Below are 22516 nucleotides of genomic sequence, written 5' to 3'. Positions count from 1 at the left end.
CTTGGAGCTTAAGTCTCAGCATAAATGATACTTCCTAAGAGACACATTCTCTAGCCAACTATCCTTGTCCTTCCTTCATAATAAACTTATTGCAGTTAATTTCCTTCATGCCACATATTCTTATCATATACCTATGTTTACATCTACAGATGATTTTTCATGCTAAAGTCTAAAAACGTAACCATGAAGTCCACAAATTGATATGTTCTTAGATGACTAAGAATAAATGAAGAAAACCTTAAAGACACATTATTCTGTGTGTATTAATTCTCAAAAGTGTAAAGGTCTGTTTTACAACCTACAGGTGTGATTTTAAAATCAAGTATAAATGAAAAAACCACACCCAAAATTCTATGTATCCTCACTACAACTGAAACATGTTATCCTCAAAAGTTTTGAAACAGAATTCTGTGTAGGAAAACTTATACTAACTTTTAGTAAGTGTAGAGAAGTATAAACACAAGGAGAAGTCTCAGTTCTTGCTTTCAGGGTTTGAAGACCCACCTGCACTATCTCTGCAAAAAGTACATTGTAAGCACAAAATGAATTTATTCAACATTAAATGAAAATATACTCAGTGAGAGATGAGCATGGTGTCTCATACATGGAATCTTAACACTTAGGGGGTGGAGGAGACTGAAGGTGAACCTGAGCAAGAGAACAACACCAAGTCTCAAAACCAACTAACGAAGTACCGAGTTTTATGGTTCAAACACCAGGCTTTGTTAGGGAAAATGGGTCAGGCTAAATCTGACCCATTCTGGTTTTATGTTAACTCACAGGCATGTAGTTTTCAGACTTTAAAAGGATGAAAAACACTTCAAAAAGGAATTCTGTACCAAGTTCTGTTAGGAGACTAAACTGCAGTATCCAAAAATACAAAGTTTTATTACCACACATTGGCTGCTGAGCTGCAATAGAGCTAAATAGTTCCAAGAGAGACTAAAAGGTTCTCAAAGTCTAAATATTTACTATCAGAACTCATAAACAATGTAGTTGCTGAATCCCTCACTAAAACCAGGTATATAAACACAGACAAATAATTATCATGAAATAAGATAAGTGATATATTTGAAGAAATAAAAAAGTGCTTGCACCTGAACCTTTTCCTAAAAATATTCTTTTTTTTTTTTTTTTTTTTTTTTTTTTTTTGGTTTTTCGAGACAGGGTTTCTCTGTGAAGCTTTGCGCCTCTCCTAGAACTCACTTGGTAGCCCAGGCTGGCCTCGAACTCACCTAAAAATATTCTTATTCGAAGACTTTCAACCATCTTTGACAACTCATCCTAGCTAAAGAATATTAGTCTTTTTACTCTGTACTCTTTTCCACATAGTTTCCTAAGTACTAAGTGATTCTACATCATCAATAAAAATTTTGTATCTGTAGCTTCTTTGGGATACAAGATATATATCCAAACTCTCCCTGGACATTTTACTCAGAATCTTGTGGGCTCCTGAAACTCAAAATGGCCAGAATGTCTTCCTTTTCATACTCTCATAATTCCTTGGCATCTCATCTTAGGGGCCTGTGTCAGAGTACATAAATCCTGTTTTCTCACCCTGCTGTAGTGAATCCACTATAAAAAAAAATAAAGAAAATCCTGTTGACATTAATGAAATTTTCCTTATCTGTTAAATTCATTCCTATAATTCTACTAAAACTTCATTCTCAAAGATTACCAAGTCACCCCAGTCTGTTCCCACTACATGTTCTGTTGCAAATGACACTTTTTTGGGGGGTTTTGGTTTTGAAGAGAGGGTTTCTCGTGTAGCCCTGAATGTCCTGGAGCTCACTCTGTAGACCAGGTTGGCCTGGGAACTCAAAGAGATCTGCCTGCCTCTGCCTCCAAGAGCTGGGATTAAATGTGTGGTATCACGTGACACTGCCTGGTGCAAATGACACTCTTACTATACCTTCCTCATGAAGCTTTTCTCTTTCATGGTTCCTATTGTGTATAATAGGTTCTCTTGACTTTCTTAATGTCTCCTTATTAACGTTCCTGTATGTTAAGTATTCACCCTTGATTATTCCCCCAATACAGTTATTGCCCAATTCATTTTAACACTGTTTTTCTCCTTCAAGATATTTTTCCCCTTAAAGATTGAACTCATTTTCATGGCTTCAACTACTTCCCTCAATTATCTCCTTTGCAATAATGGCAATTATAGTTATATATTTTTACTCCTAGCTCCACTATTAATCCTCACTCCCTTATTTGTGGTCTTTTATCAAACATTTTAATTTAAATATCATCATTTAAAATCCAACAAGGTAAAATTAATCTCTATTAAAACTAGTACTATATTCTACTTTGCAATCATGGAACAGTGCTGATTGCAAGCTCACATAGATTAATTACCTAATTAGCTTTGACTTATTATCCTTCTTATAAATTTTTAATTCATAGCACCATGAATACATGGTTATAAAAGATAAACAGCTAAGAAACATATCCTAAAATGAATGAAACATCCAGACTACAAAGTTTTCATTCTTTTACTAGGTCTTCCCCATTTTTTTTCCACTTCTTTCTTACTAGAATATCTAATATCTAAATTAGCTCCCATCATCTCGTGTCTCGAATTCTTCATCTCATCCCTGCATTCTGCTCTGGTGTTTAGCCTTTCTGATTCTAACTGCTGTTGGCTAGCATGTAGCTATGAAAGATTAATGCTGGTTTTATAATGTTGCTTCATACTCAGTTTTAAATTAATATTCATCATTGCCAATCGTTTGCCAAAAAAAAAGAAAACTATAATCAATAGCTACACCACCATTACCTGTAACTTCTCTACATGGAATCTCTGCTCTTATCAAAGAAACTCCTTTATGCCATGTGCATTATTTAACTAAGTATTCTTTGGTCCATCACAACAATATAAAATGAAGTTCTAATTCTAGCTCTTCCATAAAATATCTGACAGTCATACCAACTCAACTTTTGTCAGCTTTGGACTATAAAGCATTATTGATATTATTCCAGTTAATATTGGAATATAATGCCTTTAATATTACCTACTTTAAAAAAGGAATTAAATATTGTTTTTCATAGTAACACTGAAATTCCTTAAGATGAGAAACTCAATAATTCTACAATTATTTTTCAAATACCAGGAATAGTAAACCCTCAAAAATATTATATATATATATAAAAAAAAAGCGTAGTTCTTTCCAATTGCCATTCCAAGAAAACTAGTTCAATACTTGTGTTTAGTCTCCTTTGATATAAATATATTTCATTTATTAGAAAAATATGCCTAACAAACCAGAAGCTTCAACAGAAATAACCTATATTTTATAATTATTTGTATTAATACAGAGCAAGTATATTTCAAATGGCACGTAACTGAACAAATTACACTTTTAATGTCTCACATGTTATAGGCTACACGGTTTCCTTATTCTTGTTTTACAAAGAAATACACTTTATATAGTACATTTTATATATCTGTTTACCTATATTTACAACTGCCACTTCCCTGCCAAAGCGACAGAAAACAAAATGCAGCTTCTTCCAAGTCTACATATCATTAGAAATTCACATCATCTACCACAGACTGTAAATTCTTTAAGGTAGATTATCGTATTCATAGCTCCGCTTTGCCCAACAGAGCAAATTAACATGCTAGCTAAATTGATTCCTACAAGCTATTAAAAATGATCTGATTTACTGACAAATGAGTTCTTAAAACTAAACGGAAATGCAGACTTCTAAAGAGAAAAGTAATAAATTGAATAAAATTCATACATACTCTTTCAACTGATACACACATTTTCCAGCTTTAGTAGGAATCTCCAGTTTAATAGTTTAACCAAAATCACACTCAGACTCCACTTTCTTAAAAATATTCCATTTTCTTAGAGATCACATTCTGTGGTCTAATGTTGTCACTAAAACTAGAATAACAAGATACTTCATCCCATAATCCAGTTTGGACACTTAGAATTATTAGTGCACCAGCTACATTAAACCACCTGGTATTTGAAATGAGAAACTACACTGAAAAAAAAAAACCCACTAAATTTTAAGACTTAAAAGAGAAATACATTAGAAAGATTACTTCTAATTCTGGCTCTTCTACTTACTGGCTAACTCATTTTAGAAAACCTACTTAACTATAGCAGCACACATCTGTAGTTCCAGCTAACTTCGAGGGCTGAAGTAGGTGTGGGAAATCACATGAGTCTTGGTATTCAAGATAGTCAGGTCAACACAGTGATAGCCAATCTCAAAATTAAAGAGTCTTGCTAAATGTGCTAACAAAACTATGTAATCTCTGAGGTTTTTTTTTTTTAACTATTCTTTTTTTTTTTGGTTTTTTGAGACAGGGTTTCTCTGTGTAGCTTTGCGCCTTTCCTGGAACTCGCTTTGGAGACCAGGCTGGCCTCGAACTCACAGAGATCCGCCTGGCTCTGCCTCCCGAGTGCTGGGATTAAAGGCGTGCGCCACCACCGCCCGGCTTAACTATTCTAATATGGATATGCATCATTCATGTATTAGAAATGGAATGATGAACACCATGGAGACTAATAAGCATTTTATAATTTTGAAAATAATGTATTTTTCAGCTGTTAGGAGACCATTTCCCTTCCCATTCTACTCTAAAGTTGTAAAGATGAAACTTCACAACTAAAGGCTTCAAGCAGCAATGAGACATTTTCTTTCCAAGGGAACCAAGCCACATTCCGACAGTAGTAATTTTAACTGGGCATTTGTGTGTTTGTCTTATCTAATTCCAAATATTGACCAGAAAACTGACATAACATCTCGAAAGAAATGGTAATTTGCTGATCAGGTCTGCCTATTTTCCAATCTAGTCCGTATTCTCTACCACCGAATCCAGGCCCTCAGTATTTCTCAAAAATCACCTGCAATCTGATCCTTATTCTAAACCAGCACTGTCATTAGTTATCCAAACTTCACACCTAACTGCATCAATCCTATTCTTAACATTTCCTGACCAATCAGTCTCCAAAGATGAAGTCATTGCCAGACTGAAGCAACCCTTAGGAGCGAGCTATTTTCCCACCTGTGGTACACAAGTGAGGAAATAAGTTCTCAGTGCAAACCTGGATGAGATGGATACTACTGCACAAATATCCAGATTTTGCTCTGCACTCATAAAATTGAGTTCCCTATTTTTATGCCCAATTAAATCAGATAAGTTAAATAATAAACATCCTTTATCACAATACTGAATTTTCATGAAAAGAATAAGTAACTCAAGAAAAGTTCAAACATCTACAGAAAAGAAAATCCTATCAATTTTACAAAGAAAACAAATAACCGTGCCATCAAAATATATATATATATCTTCCAATAAAACAAAGAAGCAACATTAATCAAATTATTTACATAATTACATTTCAACATCAGGCATGTTATTATTAAAACAAAGTATAATCTAATATGTAACCAGTAAGGAAAGTGTCAAACACCTCAGGAAACCATCTGGTGGTAAATGCCCCAAATATGTTATGATAATATCAGACAATTTAAAGAAATAAAAGCATGTAAGTATAACAAAGCACCAACACATAAACAAATGAATTAATAAATTTGAAATGACTTTTATGAAAGTAACCAAAACATAATTGAATTTAAAATATTCTTCAGAGTTCAAAATTTGCCAAATTAGTAACTGTTTAAAAGAGAATCCCAGTGTTCCAAAACTTTTATGTATCACTTAATCTTACTCCTAGAATTGAAAAAGAATGCTGTCTTAAACACCTGCTATAACCTATATAGTACATCAGATATCATAAATATACAGGCACTAAAATATAGAAAAAATTAGTTATTAAAAAGTAAAGTAGTTCTACCTTTGCCTATAGGATACAATCTGTTTCCAAATTTCCACAAAATATACATACTACCAAAGAGCTGTCTCTTAATGATATATAATGGTTCTTCAATATCAACAGCTCACTATTTACTATTCACGACTTTCTTTTGTACTTACACAGTAGTAACTTCCTATTACTGAGAAGTAGTACTTCCAGTTACTGGGAAGGCTGAGGCAGGATGACCACTTGTTTTTTAACCCAGGGATTTAAGGGAAAATTCATTAAAAACAAACAAAAACAAACAAAAAAACCATTATTTTTTCATCGCAATTAGGGTTTGTATCTACCTGTAACTAAAAGAAACCTACTTCAGGCTAAAAACGGGACACAAAGTTATATTCTTATAATAGTAGTAAATATTAAAGTAACCCTTTATTTCTTTCTTATACTATTTCTTGTTTCTTCCTTTTCTATTATCAAAATATTCTTAGGCGCTATTATTTTGATCAGAGAGTGGCGCATTAGTCTCATAAATACTAATAAATAATAACGAACAAAGCTGCAATAAACACCAGGCAGTCTTTTTCTTCAACTGCAAATCCTCTTTCATGAGTTTTGCTCTTAGATTTCATGCTGTTCATTTACTTTCAGACATTTACTAATCTTTGCTTCTCACCATGATTCTCAACAACCATGGAAGTCATAAATTAAAACATTTTTCCTAAAGAACATTTTGTTGTTCTCGCATTTATTTCACCTGGATTAACACAAATTTAAAAAGTTATTGGTGATCTGTTTTTTAACCAGAGAAGTCTGTCGCAGCCTGTAATCCTAACACTAGGCAAGCCCAGGCTGGACTGAGGACAGCCTCTGCTATATAGTTTCCTATCCAGCCAGAGCCACAAAAATCGTGTTGGAAATAGCCAAACTGTCCCTTGTGGAGACAACCAATGAGATGCACTCCCTTTACACCAGTTTCAAATGCGCTGCCTGGAAAAGCTGGCTTAACGTTTAAACTTTTCACTCTTCTCCATATTAGTTGAAATGTTCAAATACTAAAGTCCCTTCTTCTAGAACAACGTTTTCTAAGTACATTAAAATGTGACTATTTCACTTGAAGGTCCAGCGCCCCGGGGCTGCATTTGCTAATCCAAATTGTGTGTTTTGCTGCCTGTGCTTGAGATTCTTCCAGAAGGATTCTGAACACCTGGAACGTCGCCATGTTGCTTTTCTTCCGTGGGTATCTACTCCGTCCGCCTATGAAATTCAAGCTGCTGGCGTCCTGCGCGCCTGAGTCCAAGAGAGGCTAACTGCGTCACCATCTGAGGGCGTTTTATGTTTCCTGGAGGAATGTGCGCCCGGAGCTCTGGAGCGCCAGGGTGAAGGCACTGCGCTCGCACGGCCCCGCAGCTACCCCCGCTGTGGGGCTCAACGTCAGCCAACGCGGCCATCTGACATCCTAAGACACAGGGTGCGGGCGGGCGGGCGGGCGGGCGCGTGAAGGGCTGGGAACCGGTACTTACCAATGCGAGCCTGAGCCTGAATTTTCCTCTGCGGTTTTCAGAAAGGCGTTCTGGAGACTATTAGACATTTTAGAGGGGTGGGAGGGGACAGGGCAGGGAGTAGTGTGGGGACAGGGTCCCCAACCCAGGCGCGAACCGGAAGAGTGTGTGGAACCGCAGCCACTGAGGGGCGTGATGCGGGCGGCAAGGAGCGTGACTGAAGGCACTGAAAAGGGCTCCCTTCCTGGCTTCGGAGGGAAGTGGCTGTGGAAGCCGGAAGACACAATACGGCGACCGCACCCTCCCAGATTCAGGCAGGTTCAGACGAGTGTCTGAGCCACGTGACGCGCCAGAGCCAGTCAGAGCGGACGCGGGGGGCGGGCCGTCGATGGCACCGCCCCCCGCACTGTCGCATCCGAGAAGACAGGGAAGGCCAGGCGCTGGGGACCGCGCCCAGCTGAGCGCGCAGCTAGAGCGAGCGAACCTCTGCCCCGAGGTACTGCTTGGTCACCTATGGTTACCAAGGCGAATGGATCGCTGTGGCCCCGCCCTTATGACGTGGCCCAATCGCCAGCGAAGGTTGATGTCTCTTCTTCCGGATCAAAGGAGGAATCAAAAGAGAAAGTTCTCTCGTTGCCTACGCGAAATAAAGTATTTCCGGGGTCAGTTGTCGATCGTCTGCTCTTGTGCATGCACTTTTGCATGCCAAAGGCGTCTCACATCTTCCTTTGCTGCTTGCTTCAGTAGACATGGGCTGGCATTTGGTAGTTGCCACAAATTATTGAGAAGCTTTATATACCTTCCTGTGGCTAGAACTTATTGTCTTTTTTATTTTGAGTTGAGTTTCTTTTTTCTTTCTTTCTGTTTCTTGAAGTTTTGCCTCTGGATTATTCGATTAACCATTTTCTCCATGCCCACACTCATGTCTCAGTTAAATCTGTATTTTACTGCCGTATATTTGATTCTCCAAGTCTCTGTATGTTTGTATCTTTGAAACGCTTGTTTAAATTTTCCGAAAATAGCGCTCAGAAATCTCTAGAATCATTCAATTAAGCGACTATTGCGCAATCACTTGGGATCACACTGATTAATGGGTAGAAGAAATTCTTGTTCGGTTCAATTAGGTGCAATGTTGTGAAAGTGGTTTCGAAGATACAATTTTATTTGGTATACACAATATTGTATGCTTCACTGTTCAAATTAAGGACAGTTACAAGGTAGACAGTTTGGAGGTTCGCATAGTTATTTTAAAATGGAGTTACTTACCAGGCTTAGTGACACTCACATGTAATCCCAACACTTGGAAGGTAGAAGAAGGAGGATATCGAGTTTAAGGTCATCCTTGGCTACTCAGCAAATAGAAGACCAGCATGTACTGCATGAAAATGTCTCACAAAAAGGAAAGAAAGAATAAAGGAGGAAGGGATTTACTCATTTCCCTAATTGCTAAATGTAGTGGATATTTAAGAACTTCATGCCTTGATATGTTAACAGCAAGTGGTATTTTCCAACTTCTGAATAACACATTTATTTTTCAATAAAATACGTCCCATACTAAAGACAGAAAAGAAAGTGGGCAGCCCTTAATGCTCTCTTGCTTCTGGCCATCTTTTGTTTATGAAATCAAGCTTTTAAAAACTAGCCCTTTGCCAGGCATTGTGGTGCATGACTTTTTGTCCAGCACTGAGAAAGAAAAAGCAGGTAGGTCTCTGAATTTGAAGTCAGCCTGGTCTCCGTTGTGAGTTCCAGGTTAGCCAGGGCTACACAATATGACCCTGTTTTAAAAGGCTGGGCTATCCAGACTTTGGAAGTCAGGAAGTTTCTGTGAAAGGAAAGGAGAAAATTTGGCAGAGAGGTGGGGGGGAGGGAGGGAGAGAGGGAGGGAGGGAGAGAAAGAGGAGGGGCATTAGGCTGAGATGTAGAATCGCAAAAAAGTCTTATCTCAGTCCAAATCTGAAATAGTCTTCAAAGTTTTCCCATGGAGGATGTAGACATGAGGCTTTATGCTCCATGATAATCAGTTACTGAATCTATGCTGTGACCAAAAGAAAACTAGGGTTTCATACCCATGTGTAAGAAGGAATTCTGTAATCAAGAGGCTGATTGCTGAGGCATGTCTATTGGCAACAGTATAAGCAGCTAGAATAAAAAAGACCATGATCATATCTGAAGAAAATTCTAGGAGCTGGATCACAGCATCTCATGTGCTCATTAAACAACTCATGCAACCATTTATAGCAATTAATGTTGTATATCTCACACTTAACATCTTTAGTCAGCAACACCATTAATTATTCTTTCACTCTTGATGTCTTGGCAATATACTTTAGTGTGTTTCTTCCTACCTTTTGATCTACCCAGTGTGCCATGAAGGTCCACTCCTGTATTTATTAAATAAGTGAATTCTCTTTCACTGTTCCTCTCATTTTCACAAACAGTTTCTCTTCAGCTGCTTATATCCCAGCTCATGATTTTAATTACTACCTCTAACCCATTATTATGCTACAAAATGCATACATAATAACATGTTCCAGGCATTGTTCAGTGCTTCATAAATAGATACTCATTTGCTCCTAAAAGCTAGTAAAAATATTATACTGAAATGAAGAAACTAACCATATGTCAGGCAGATACTCTCTGGAAGTCACATAGTTGGTGACTGGTGGAGTTAAGTTCCAAATTCAGGTTGTCTGTTGGAAGATTCTATGTATCTTGTCCCTAACTTACAGATCGCTATCTTCAGTTTTTAGTTCTCATCAGATTTGGATGTAGCTGGATTTTCATGAGCACTGCTGAGATCCATTGCATATTATAAAATCATCTTGAAATATGTTAAAAATCAAAATTTTTACTACAATTTCATTTTTGTTTCATCACAAGATAGCAGAAGTCACTGAAAGACAGTGAATTCTAACAGGATAACAGATTATGTTTGAAAATAGGACACACTCTTTGGCTGTATCCAAGAAACACACCTTAACATCAAGGAGAGACATCACCTCAGGGTAAAAAGATACTCCAAATAAATGGACCTAAGAAGCAAATTGGAGTATGCATTTTAATACCTGACAAAATAGACTTTAAACCAAAGCTCATCCGAAGAGATAGGGAAGGATACTACATACTCATCAAAGGAAAAAAAATCCACCAAGATGACATTGCAATTCTAAACAATTATGCACCAAACACAAGGGCACTTAAGTCCATAACCGAAACACCACTCTAGCAAAAATCATGTATTGGCCTTCACACAGTAATAGTGGGTGACTTAAGTACTCAACTCACACCAATAGAAAGGTCATCCAAATAAAACTGAAACAAAGAAACATCGAAGATAAATTAACATCATTAGTCAAATGATGTAATAGATATTTACAAAATATTTCACCTAAACATAAAAGATAATACCTTCTCAGCAGCTCATGGAACTTTCTCCAAAAATGAACCACATACCAAGATACAAGAACATTGAAATAACAACCTGCATCCTATCTGACACCACAAATTAATGCTGGATATCAACAAAAAGAGAAACAACAGAATGCTTACAAACACATGAAAACAGAAAAATTCACCACTGAATGAAAAAAAGTGGGAACCCCAGTGGACTTATGCTGGTCAGCTTCAGGCTGCATCAGTCAGAAGAATAGATGAGTGACTTACCTGCCCATAGAACTGTATCACTCCCTAGTGTCTGTTTCCAAAGACCAGTCCCACAACCTTGCCTTCCCAGCCCATTGCCTGATCTGTTGCTGGGCTCTGCTCCCAACCCCAGTAGCTTCTAGTCACAAGTACAGGTGCAGGCAGAAGAACAGACATTCACCCCAACTCCAGCAAACTTCAGCTGCTCAGGTGCAGACCACATCAGTTAGAAGAATAGGTGCACACCAAGCAAAAGAACAAAGACCCCCTATGATGCACCAATGACCAAGCTAATTGCCAGAATCCACATCCCAACTTGGACAGAGACTCCCTACTAGATCAGAGGTCATTCCAGCTGTCAGAAATCCAGACCACAAACTCTAGAAGACCAAAGAGTAAACAGAAACCATGGAACAAAATATTCATTCAACAAAGACAACCTCAGAAATCAGGAACTAGAGCTAATCATTCCAAACCCAGATGCCTAAATGCCAATGTAGGAATGCAACCAACAATAGCCAAGGAAATATCACACCACCAGAGCTCAACTATCCTATGACAGCAAGATCTGAATATTCCAACACAGCTGAATTACAAGAAAATGACATTAAAAACAACTTTATGAAGATGATAGAGGTACGTAAAAAAGAAATGAAAAAACTCCCTTAAAGAAATCAAGGAAAAGACAGTCAAAACCTTGGAGGAAATCAACAAATCCCTTAAAGAATACCAGAAAAGGAGAGAGAGAGAGAGAGAGGGAGAGGGAGAGAGAGAGAGAGAGAGAGAGAGAGAGAGAGAGAGAGAGAGAGAGAGAGAGAGAGAGAGAGAGGGAGAGAGAGGGAGGGAGGGAGGGAGGGGGAGAGGGAGAGCGAGAGGGAGAGGGAGAGGGAGAGGGAGAGCGAGAGGGAGAGAGAGAGAGAGAGAGAGAGAGAGAGAGAGAGAGAGAGAGAGAGAGAGAGAGAGAATAAGTGAAGGAAACCTGAAAATTGAAATAGAAGAAATAAAATACAAACAGGGAATTCAGGAAATGGAAAATCTGGGAAAACAAACAGGAACTACAGATACAAGTATCACCAACAGAATACAAGAGATGGAAGAGAGAATCCCAGGTGCTGAAGATATGATAGAAGAAATAGATTGATTGGTCAAAGAAAATGTTAAATCTAAAAGACCCCTAATACAAAACACCTGGCAAATCTGAGACACCATGAGAATAATAATAGGAATAGAAGAAGGAGAAGAATCTCAGCTCAAAAACCCAGAAAATATATTGAATAAAATCGTAGAAGAAAATTTCCCTAACCTAAGGAAGGACTTGCCTATAAAGGTATTAGAAGCTTACAGAACACAAGATAGACTGGATCAGAAAAAAAGTCCCTAAGTCACATAATAATCAAAACACTAAACATACAGAACAAAGAAAGAATATTAAAAGCTGCAAGGGGAAAAGGCCAAGTAACATATAAAGGCAGACCTATTAGAATTATACTCAAATTTTCAATGGAGACTCTAAAAGCCAGAGGGGCCAAGACAGATGTCTTGGAATCTCCAAGAGACCATGGCTGCCAAACCAGACTACTATAGCCAGCAAAACTGTCAATCACCATAGATGAAGAAAACAAGATATTTCATGACAAAGTCAAATTTAAACAATATACATCTACAAATGTAGTTCTACAGAAGGTACTAGATGGAAAACTCCAACCCATGGAAGTAAACTACACCCACAAAAGCACAGGCAATGGGTAATCCCACACCCGCAGAACCCAAACAAGGGAAATACACCACACACACACACACACACACACACACACACACACACACACACACACACTACCACCACCAACAATAAAATACCAGGAATTAACAATCACTGGTCATTAATCATTAATATTTTTCAATATCAACGGACTAAATTGACCAATAAAAAGGCACAGGCTAATAAAATGGATATGAAAACAGGATCCCTCCTTCTGCTGCATACAAAAAACACCTCAACATCAAAGACAAATATTACTTCAAAGTAAAGGGTTGGAAAAAGATTTTCCAAACAAATGGATCTAACAAGCAAGCTGGTGTTGCTATCCCAATATCTAACAAAATAGATTTCCAACCAAAATTAATCAAAAGAGATAGAGAAGGACATTTCATATTCATTAAAGGAAAAATACACTAGTATGATATTTTAATTCTGAACATCTATGCCCTAAATGCAGGGGCACCCATATCTGTAAGAGAAGCATTACTAAAATTACATCACACATTGAACCTCACACATTAATAATGGAACACTTCAAAACCCATGCTCACCAATGGACAGGTTGTCCAGACAGGAACCAAACAGGGAAATGACAGAACTAACAGACTTTAAGACTTAAATGGCCCTAACAGATTTCTACAGAACATTTCACCCAAATAAAGAAAATATATTTTCTTCTCAAAACCTCATGGAACATTCTCTAAAGTTGACCATATGCTTGGTCACAAAGCAAGTCTTAACAGACACAAGAAAACTGAAATAAACCCTGTATCTTGTCAGGCCACCATGGATTAAAGTTGGATTTCAACAACAACAACAACAACAACAACAGAAAGCTTACAAACTCACAGAAACTGAACAACTCTTTACTGAATTGCCACTGATTCAAGGAAGAAATAAAAAAGAAATTAAAGACTTGCTAGAATTCAATGAAAATGAATGTACAATATACCCAAACTTATGGGACACAATGAAAGCAGTGCTAAGAGGAAAGTTCATAGAACTAAATGCCTACATAAAGAAGTTGGAGAAATCTCATACAAATGACCTAACAGCACACCTGAAAACTCTAGAACAAAAAAAGAAGGAAACACACCCAAGAGGTATAGGCAGCAGGAAGTAATTGAACTCAGGGCTGAAATCAATAAAACAGAAAGAGAACACTACGAAGAATCAATGAAACAAGGAGATGGTTCTTTGAGAAAATCAACAAGATAGAAAAAACCCTCATCCAAACTAACTAAAAGGCAGAGAGAATATCCGAATTAACAAAATAAAAAACTATAAGGGGGACTTAACAACAGACACTGAGGAAATTCAATGAATAATTAGGTCATATTTCAAAATCCTGTACTCCACAAAAATGGAAAATCTAAAAGAAATGAACAATTTCCTCAATAGATACCATGTACCAAAGTTAAATCAACATCAGATAAACAATTTAAATTGACCTATAAGTACCAAGGAATTAGATGCAGTCATTAAAAGTCTCCCAAACAAAAAAAGTCCAGGGCCAGATGGTTTTAGGGCAGAATTCTATCAGACTTTCAAAGAAGAGGTAGTACAACTCTCCTCAAACTATTACATAAAACAGAAACAGAAGGAACATTGCCAAATTCATTTATGAGGCCACAGTTACCATACGATGCAAAACACTCAAAGATTCAACAAAGAAAGAGAATTATAGGCCAATTTTCCTCATGAACATTGATGCAAAAATACTCAATAAAATGCTAGCAAACCAAATCCAAGAACACATCAAAAAGATCATCCATCATGATCAAGTATGCTTCATTCCAGAGATGCAGGAATGATTCAAAATATGAAAATCTGTCAATGTAATCCACGATATAAACACACTGAAAGAAAACAACTACATGATCATCTCATTAGATGCTGAAAAGCCTTTCAGAAAACCGAACACCCCTTCATGATAAAAGTCTTGGAGCGAGCCGGGCGGTGGTGGCGCACGCCTTTAATCCCAGCACTTGGGAGGTAGAGGCAGGCGGATCTTTGTGAGTTCGAGGCCAGCCTGGTCTAGAGAGCGAGATCCAGGAAAGGCGCAAAGCTGCACAGAGAAACCCTGTCTCGAAAAACCTAAAAAAAAAAAAAAAAAAAAGTCTTGGAGCGAACAGAAATACAAGGAGCATACCTAAACATAATAAAGGCAATAATATACTGTGAGCCAACAGCCAACATCAAATTAAATGCAGAGAAACTCAAACTGATTCCACTAAAAACAGGGGCAAGGCTAGACTGTCCCCACTCTCTCCATATCTACTCAATATAGTACGTATAGTTTTAGCTAGAGCAATAAAACAACTAAAGGAAATCAAGGTGATACAAATTGGAAAGGAGAAGTCAAAGTATCGCCATTTGCAGATGACACGATACTATACATAAACAACTCCAAAAATTTTACCAGTGAACATCTACAACTGATAAACACCTTCAGTCAAGTGATTGTATACAAAATTAACTAAATAAAAAAATATGAGGCCGGGCGGTGGTGGCGCACGCCTTTAATCCCAGCACTCGGGAGGCAGAGCCAGGCAGATCTTTGTGAGTTCGAGGCCAGCCTGGTCTATAGAGCGAGATCCAGGAAAGGCGCAAAGCTACACAGAGAAACCCTGTCTCGAAAAACCAAAAAAAAAAAAAAATATGTAGCCCTCCTATATACAAATGATAAACAGGCTAACAAAGAAATCAGGGAAACAACACCCTTTACAATAGCCACAAATGAGAGCCCACCAGCACCGACTGGACTAAGAGGTGAGTCATTGTCCGCACAGCTGAACACAACATCCTCTAGGCTTTGACCCCAGGGGCTCAAACCTGCACCCCCACACCACCACCCATTGCAGCCCTGTTTCAGGCCAGTAGGTAAGTCTCCTGCAGACATATGGGACTACCACCATCCCCCATCAGACCCTGTAACCCACAAGCTCCACCATTCCCAAAACCACCCACCCTTCAAGACTGCAGCTGCTCCATGAGACAGAGCCCGCAGCCCACAGTGCTGACTGGATTAAGAGCTGCTCCCTGTGACACAGAGTACATCAGCATCAATTGGACCAAGAGCCCCAAATAGACCAAGAGCTTCTATTGGGCCAAGAGTATCTATCAGACCAAGAGAGGCTCCCTCAGACACAGATATCACTTGCACCCAGTGGAGAAAGAGATGGGTAGACACCAGTGCAAAAATACAGTCAACAACATAAAGACCAATAAGACTCCATCAGAACCTAGTGGTTCTAAAACAGCAAGAACTGATCATCCCAATGCAGAAGAAACAGAAGAAATCGACCTTAAAAATGACTTTAAGAAGATGATAAGATGATAACATTTAAAGAGGAAATGAAAAATTCCATTAAAGAAATCCAGAAAAGACAAACAAAAAATTGGAAGAAATAAATAAATTCCTTAAAGAAAGACAAGAGCCATGAAAAAGCAATTAAACAGGTGAAGGAAACAGTTCAAGACTTGAAAACCGAAGTCAAGACAACAAAGAAGACACAAACTGAGGGAATGATGGAAATGGAAAATCTGAGTAAAGGAGCAGGAACTGCAGATGCAAGCATAACCAACAGAATACAAGAGATGGAAAACAGAATCTCTGGCATTGAAGATACGATACAAGAAATAAATTCATCAGTCAAAGAAAACATTAAAACCAACAAAGTTTAACACAAAACTTCCCGGAAATTTGGGACACCATGAAAAGACCAAACCTAAGAATAATAGGGATAGAAGGAGAAGGATACCAACTCAAAGGCACAGAAAATATATTGAACAAAATCATAGAAGAAAACTTTCCCAACCTAAAGAAGGAAATGCCTATGAAGATACAAGAAGCTTACAGAACACCAAATAGACTGGATCCAAAAAAAAGTCCCCCTGACACATAATAATCAAACCAATAAACATACAGAATAAAGAAAAAATATTAAGAGCTGCAAAGGAAAAAGGCCAAGTAACATATAAAGCCAGTCCAATCAGAATAACACCTGACTTCTCAAGGAGACTCTGAAAGCCAGAAGGTCCTGAACAGATGTTATGCAGACACTAAGAGACAATGGATGCCAACACAGACTATTATACCCAGCAAAACTCTCAATCGCCATAGAGGAGTAAACAAAATATTCCATGATAAAACCAGATTTAAATAATACCTATCCACAAATCCAGCCCTACAGAAAGCACAACAAGGAAAATCCAACCTAAGGAAGTTAAATGCACCCATGAAAACACAGGCAATAGATAATCCCATACCAACAAATACCAAAGAAGGGAAACACATAACACAACCACCAAAAACGTAACAGGAATTACCAATCACTAGTCCTTAATATCCATTAATATCAATGGACTCAATTCGCCTATAAAAAGACACAGACTAACAGAATGGATACAAAAACAAGATCCATCCTTCTGCTGCATACAAGAAACACACCTCTGCTGTGGGATGTCCTGTATGTTGTGAATAAATAAAATGAAGATTGGCCAGTAGCCAGGCAGGAAGTATGGGATAGACGGGACAAACAGAGAGGAGAGGCTGGGAGGTGGAAGTCTAGAGGAGATGCCAGCCTGCCATCCAGGGAGCAGCATGTAAAGGTAACAGGTAAAGCCATGGAACACGTGGTGACATATAGATTAACAGAAATGGGCTGAGTATAAGTGTAAGAGTTAGAAAATGGTGGGCCTGAGCTAATGGCTGAGCAGTTTAAATAATATAAGCATCTGTATGTTTATTTTATAAGTGGGCTACAGGACTGCCGGGGCTTGGCGGGACCCAGAGAGAAAAACTCTAGCTACACACCTCAAAGAGAGACACTACCTCAGAGTAAAAGGCTGGGAAAAGACTTTCCAATCAAATGAATGTAAGAAGCAAGCTGATGTAACTATCCTAATATCTAATAAGATAGACTCCAAACTAAAATCAATCAAAAGAGATTGGGGAAAACATTACTTATTTATCATAGGGAAAATCCACCAAGATGACGTATCAATTTCTGAACATTTATGTCCCAAATACAAGGGCACCCACATTTGTAAAAGAAACATTACTAAAGCTTAATTCACACATCAAATCCCATACACTAATATTAGTAATGTAATAGAAACATTACTAAAGCTTAATTCACACATCAAATCCCATACACTAATACTTCAACACCCCACTCTCACCAATGGACAGGTCTGCCAGACAGAAACTTAACAGAGAAATAAGAGAATTAATAGATATTATGACTCAAATGGATTTAATAGATATCTACAGAATATTCCACCCTAACAAAAGAATATACTTTCTTCTCAGCACCCCATGGAACCTTCTCTAAAATCGACCACATGCTTGGTCACAAAGCAAATTTCAAAAGATATAAAAAAATTGGAATACCTCCTGTATTTTATTGGACCACCATGGCTTAAAGTTAGATTTCAACAACAAAAATTACAGAAAGCCTACAATCTTATGGAAACTGAATGATGCCCAAAAGAATCACCAACGGGTAAAGAAAAAAATTAAAGATTTCCTAGAATTAGTGAAAACAAATGTACAACATACCCAAACTTATGGGACACTATGAAAGCAGTGCTAAGAGGAAAATTCATAGCACTAAATGCCCACATAAAGAAGATGGAGAAATCTCATACTAGTGACTTAACAGCACACCTGAAAGCTCTAGAACAAAAAGAAGCAAAGTCACCCAGGAGGAATAGATGCCAGAAAATAATCAACTAGAGGGCTGAAATCAATAAAATAGAAACAAAGAGAACAATAAAAAGAATCAAGGAAACAAAGAGTTGGTTCTTTGAGAAAAATCAACAAGATAGACAAGCCATTATCCAAAGTAACCAAAAGGCAGAGAAAAAACATCCAAATTAACAATATCAGAAATAAAAAGGGAGACATAACAACAGACAATGAGGAAATACAGAGAATCATCAGTTCATACTTCAAAAACCTGTACTCCACAAAATTGGAAAATCTGAAAGGAATGGACAATTTTCTGGATAGGTACCACATACCAAAGTTAAATCAAGACAAGATAAACTATTTAAATAGACCAATAACCAATAATAAGGAAATAGAAACAGTCATTAAATGTCTCCCAAGCAAAAAAAAAAAAAAAAAAAAAAAAAAAAAAAAAAAAAAGCCCAGGACTAGATAGTTTCAGTGCAGAATTCTACCAGATTTTGAAAGAAGAGCTAATACCAACACTCTTCAAATTGTTCCACACAATAGAAACAGAAGGAACATTATTACCAAACTCTTTTTATGAGGTACAGTTACCTTGATACCTAAGCCACAAAAAATGCAACAAAGAAAGAGAATTACAGACCAATCTCTCTCATGAACACTGATGCAAAAATACTCAATAAAATATTGGCAAACCGAATCCAAGAACACATCAAAAAAATTAGCCACCATGACCAAGTAGGCTTCATCCCAGGGATGCAAGGATGGTTCAACATATGAAAATCTCTCAAGGTAATACACCAGATAAACAAACTGAAAGAAAAAGACCACATGATCATCTCAGTAGATGGTGAAAAAAACCTTAGACAAAATCCAACACCCCTTCATGATAAAGGTTCTAGAGAGATAAGGAATACAAGGAACATACCTAAACATAATAAAGGCAATTTACAGCAAGTCGACAGCCAACACCAAATTAAATGGAGAGAAATTCAAAGCGATTCCATTAAAATCAGAAAAAAGACAAGGCTGTCCATTCTCCCACTATTTAATCAATATAGTACTTGAAGTTCTAGGTAGAGCAATAAGACAACAAAAGGAGATCAGGGGGATAAAAATTGGAAAGGAAGAAGTCAAATTTTCACTATTTGCAGACGATATGATAGTATACATAAGTCACCACAAAAATTCTTCCAGGGAACTTCTACAGCTGATAAACTCCTTCAGTAATGTGGCACGATATAAGATTAATCAGAAAAAATCATTAACCCTCCTATATACAAATGATAAATGGGCTGAGAAAGAAATCAGAGAAACATCACTCTTTACTATAGCCACAAATAAAATAAAATACCCTGGAGTACTCTAATTAAGCAAGTGAAAGATCTGTATGATAAGAATTTTAAGACTCTGAAGAAAGAAATCGAAGAAGATATCAGAAAATGGATAGATCTCCCATGCTCATGGATAGGTAGAATTAACACAGTAAAAATGGCAATCATTCCAAAAGCATTCTACAGATTTAATGCAATCCCCATCAAAATCCCAACACAATTCTTCACAGACTTGTAAAGAACAATACTTAACTTCATATGGAAAAACAAAAAAACCAGAATAGCTAAAAGAATCCTGTATAATAAAGCAACCTCTGGAGACATCATGATCCCTGACCTCAAGCTCTACAATAGAGCTATAGTAATAAAAACAGCTTGGTACTGGCATAAAAACCAACACGTGGACTAATGAAAATGAAATCAAATTGAAGACCCTGACATTAATCTGCACACCTAAGTACACCTGATTTTTGACAAAGAAGCCAAAACTGTACCATGGAAAAAAGAAAGCATATTCAACAAATGGTGCTGGCATAACTGGATGTCAACATGTAGAAGATTACAAATAGATCCATATCTGTCAATATGCATAAAACTCAAGTTCAAGTGGGTCAAAGACTTCAGCATAGATCCAGTTACACTGAACTTGAGATAAGAGAAAGTAGGTAGTCTTGAATGCATTGGCACAGGAGACCACTTCCTAAATATAACACCAGTAATACAGACACTGGGAGTAACAGTTAATAAATGGAACCTTCTGAAATTGAGAAGCTTTTGTAGGGCAAAGGAGACAGTCAATAAGACAAAATGACAGCCTGCAGAGTGAGAAACGATCTTCACCAACCCCACATCTGACAGAGGGCTGATCTCCAAAATATATAAAAAATGAAAAAAATTAGACATCAAAATACTGAACCATCCAATTAAAAATGGGCTACAGATAAACAGAGAATTCTCAACAGAAGAATCTCAAATGGCTGAAAGACATTTAAGGAATTGCTCAACATCCTTAGTCATCAGAGAAATGCAAATCAAAACGACTCTGAGATGTCATCTTACACCTGTCAGAATGGCTATGATCAAAAACAATGAAGACAGCTTATGTTGGAGTGGATGTGGAGCAAAGGGAACACTCCTCCACTGTTGATGGGAACCCAAACTTGTACAGCCACTTTGGGAATCAGTATGGCTGTTTCTCAGAAAATTGGAAATAATCTACCTCAAGACCCAGTTATAGCTCTCTTGGGCATATACCCAAGGAATGCTCAACCACACCGCAAGAACATATGTTCAACTATGCTCATAGCAGCATTACTCATAATAGCCAGAACCTGGAAACAGCCTAGATACCCCTCAACTGAAGAATGGATAAAGGAAATGTGGCACATATACACAATGGAGTACTACTCAGCAATAAAAAAAAAACAATATCATGAAATTTGCAGGCAAATGAATGGAACTAGAAAATATCATCCAAAGTGCAGTAACCCAGACACAGAAGGACAAACACGGTATGTACTCACTCATAAGTTGATACTAGATGTAAAGCAAAGAATATCCAGACTACAACTCACAGCTCCAGAGAAGCCAGCTAACAAGGAGGACCCTAAGAGGGACACATAGATAGCCCAGTGAAGGAGAAATAGACGAGATCTACATGACCAAACTGGGGGTAGGGGGGAATGGAGGGCAAGTAATGGGGGATGAGAACATAAGGACATGGGAGGTTTGAGCTGGAACAAGGACAGAGTGGGAGAGCAAGGAAAGAGATACCAAGATAAATGAAGACATCATGGGAATAGGGAGAAACAGTGTGCTAGGGAATTTTCCAGGAATCCACAAGGAAGATCGCCCCCCTTAGACTAGTAGCAATAGTCGAGAGGGTGCTTGAACTGGTCTACTCCAGTAACCAGATCAGTGAATACCCTAACTGTCATCATAGAGCCTTCATATAGTGACTGATGGAAACAGATGCAGAGATCCACAGCCTAGTGCCAGGCAGAGCTCCAAGAGTCCTTTGATGAGAGAGAAAGGAGAGATTCTATAAACAAGGGTCACCGAGACCATGATGGGAAAAGTTAGAGATGGCCAGCCAAACTAGTGGAAATCCATGAACTATGGATCAAAAGCTGTGGAGCCCCATGGAACTGGACTAGTCTCTCTGGATACGAAAGACAGTTGTTTACCTTGAACTTTTTGGGGGTCCCCAGGCAGGGGAATCAGGATCTGTCCATGGTACATGAGTGGACTTTTTGGAGCCTAGTGCCTAAGGTGTGACACATTGTGCAGCCTTGGTGCAGGGAGGGGGTGCTTGGAACTCCTTCAGCTGAATGTACTAGGCTCTGCAGTCTCCTCATTGGAGACCTTGACTTGGAGGAGGTGGTAATGGGGGAAGGATTGGGGGAGAAGGCTGGGGAGCAGGAAGAGGGAGGAAGGGGGATCTGTGGTTGGTGTGTAAAATGAACAGAAACTTTCATAATAATAATAATAATAATAATAATAATAATAATAATAATACAGCAGCCATGATTAATATAAAACAGCTTTGTGTAATTTTAACCATGCAAGTAAAAGACCTGTATGACAAGAACTTCAAGTCTTTGAAGAAAGAAATTGAAGAAGATATCAGAAAATAGAAAGCTCTCCCTTGTTCATGGATTAACATAGTAAAAATGGCCATCTTATGAGAAGAATTCCATGGATTCAGTGCAATTACATTCAGAATTCCAACACAATTCTTATAGAAAATGAAAGAACAATACTCAACTTCATAAGGTGCTGGGGTCCAGCCT

At 37.9% G+C, this 22516-nt stretch overlaps 1 protein-coding gene across 4 annotated transcripts in view; it reads right to left on the bottom strand.

The window, feature by feature from the left end:
• Lrif1 (ligand dependent nuclear receptor interacting factor 1) overlaps positions 1-22516 on the bottom strand; it is a 73428-nt gene that overhangs the window by 5835 nt on the left and 45077 nt on the right. Inside the window, exon 1 of one of the 4 annotated variants that reach the window (XM_052730931.1) lies at positions 7310-7955. The exons of 2 other annotated variants lie outside the window; for them this stretch is intronic. In XM_052730931.1, the coding sequence (XP_052586891.1) occupies positions 7310-7377 (68 nt within the window). In that variant the 5' untranslated portion in view covers positions 7378-7955. Of the gene's footprint in view, positions 1-7309; positions 7956-22516 lie in introns of those variants that run through there. One more of the 4 variants, XM_052730934.1, reaches the window with a different exon arrangement.

This window comes from Peromyscus californicus, unplaced genomic scaffold, assembly GCF_007827085.1.
Source record: "Peromyscus californicus insignis strain IS unplaced genomic scaffold, ASM782708v3 Scaffold_9__1_contigs__length_137607984, whole genome shotgun sequence".
In the NCBI taxonomy this organism is placed as follows: domain Eukaryota; kingdom Metazoa; phylum Chordata; class Mammalia; order Rodentia; family Cricetidae; genus Peromyscus; species Peromyscus californicus.
Note: the sequence above shows the minus strand (reverse complement) of the source record. Positions and strands in the feature narration are given on the sequence as shown.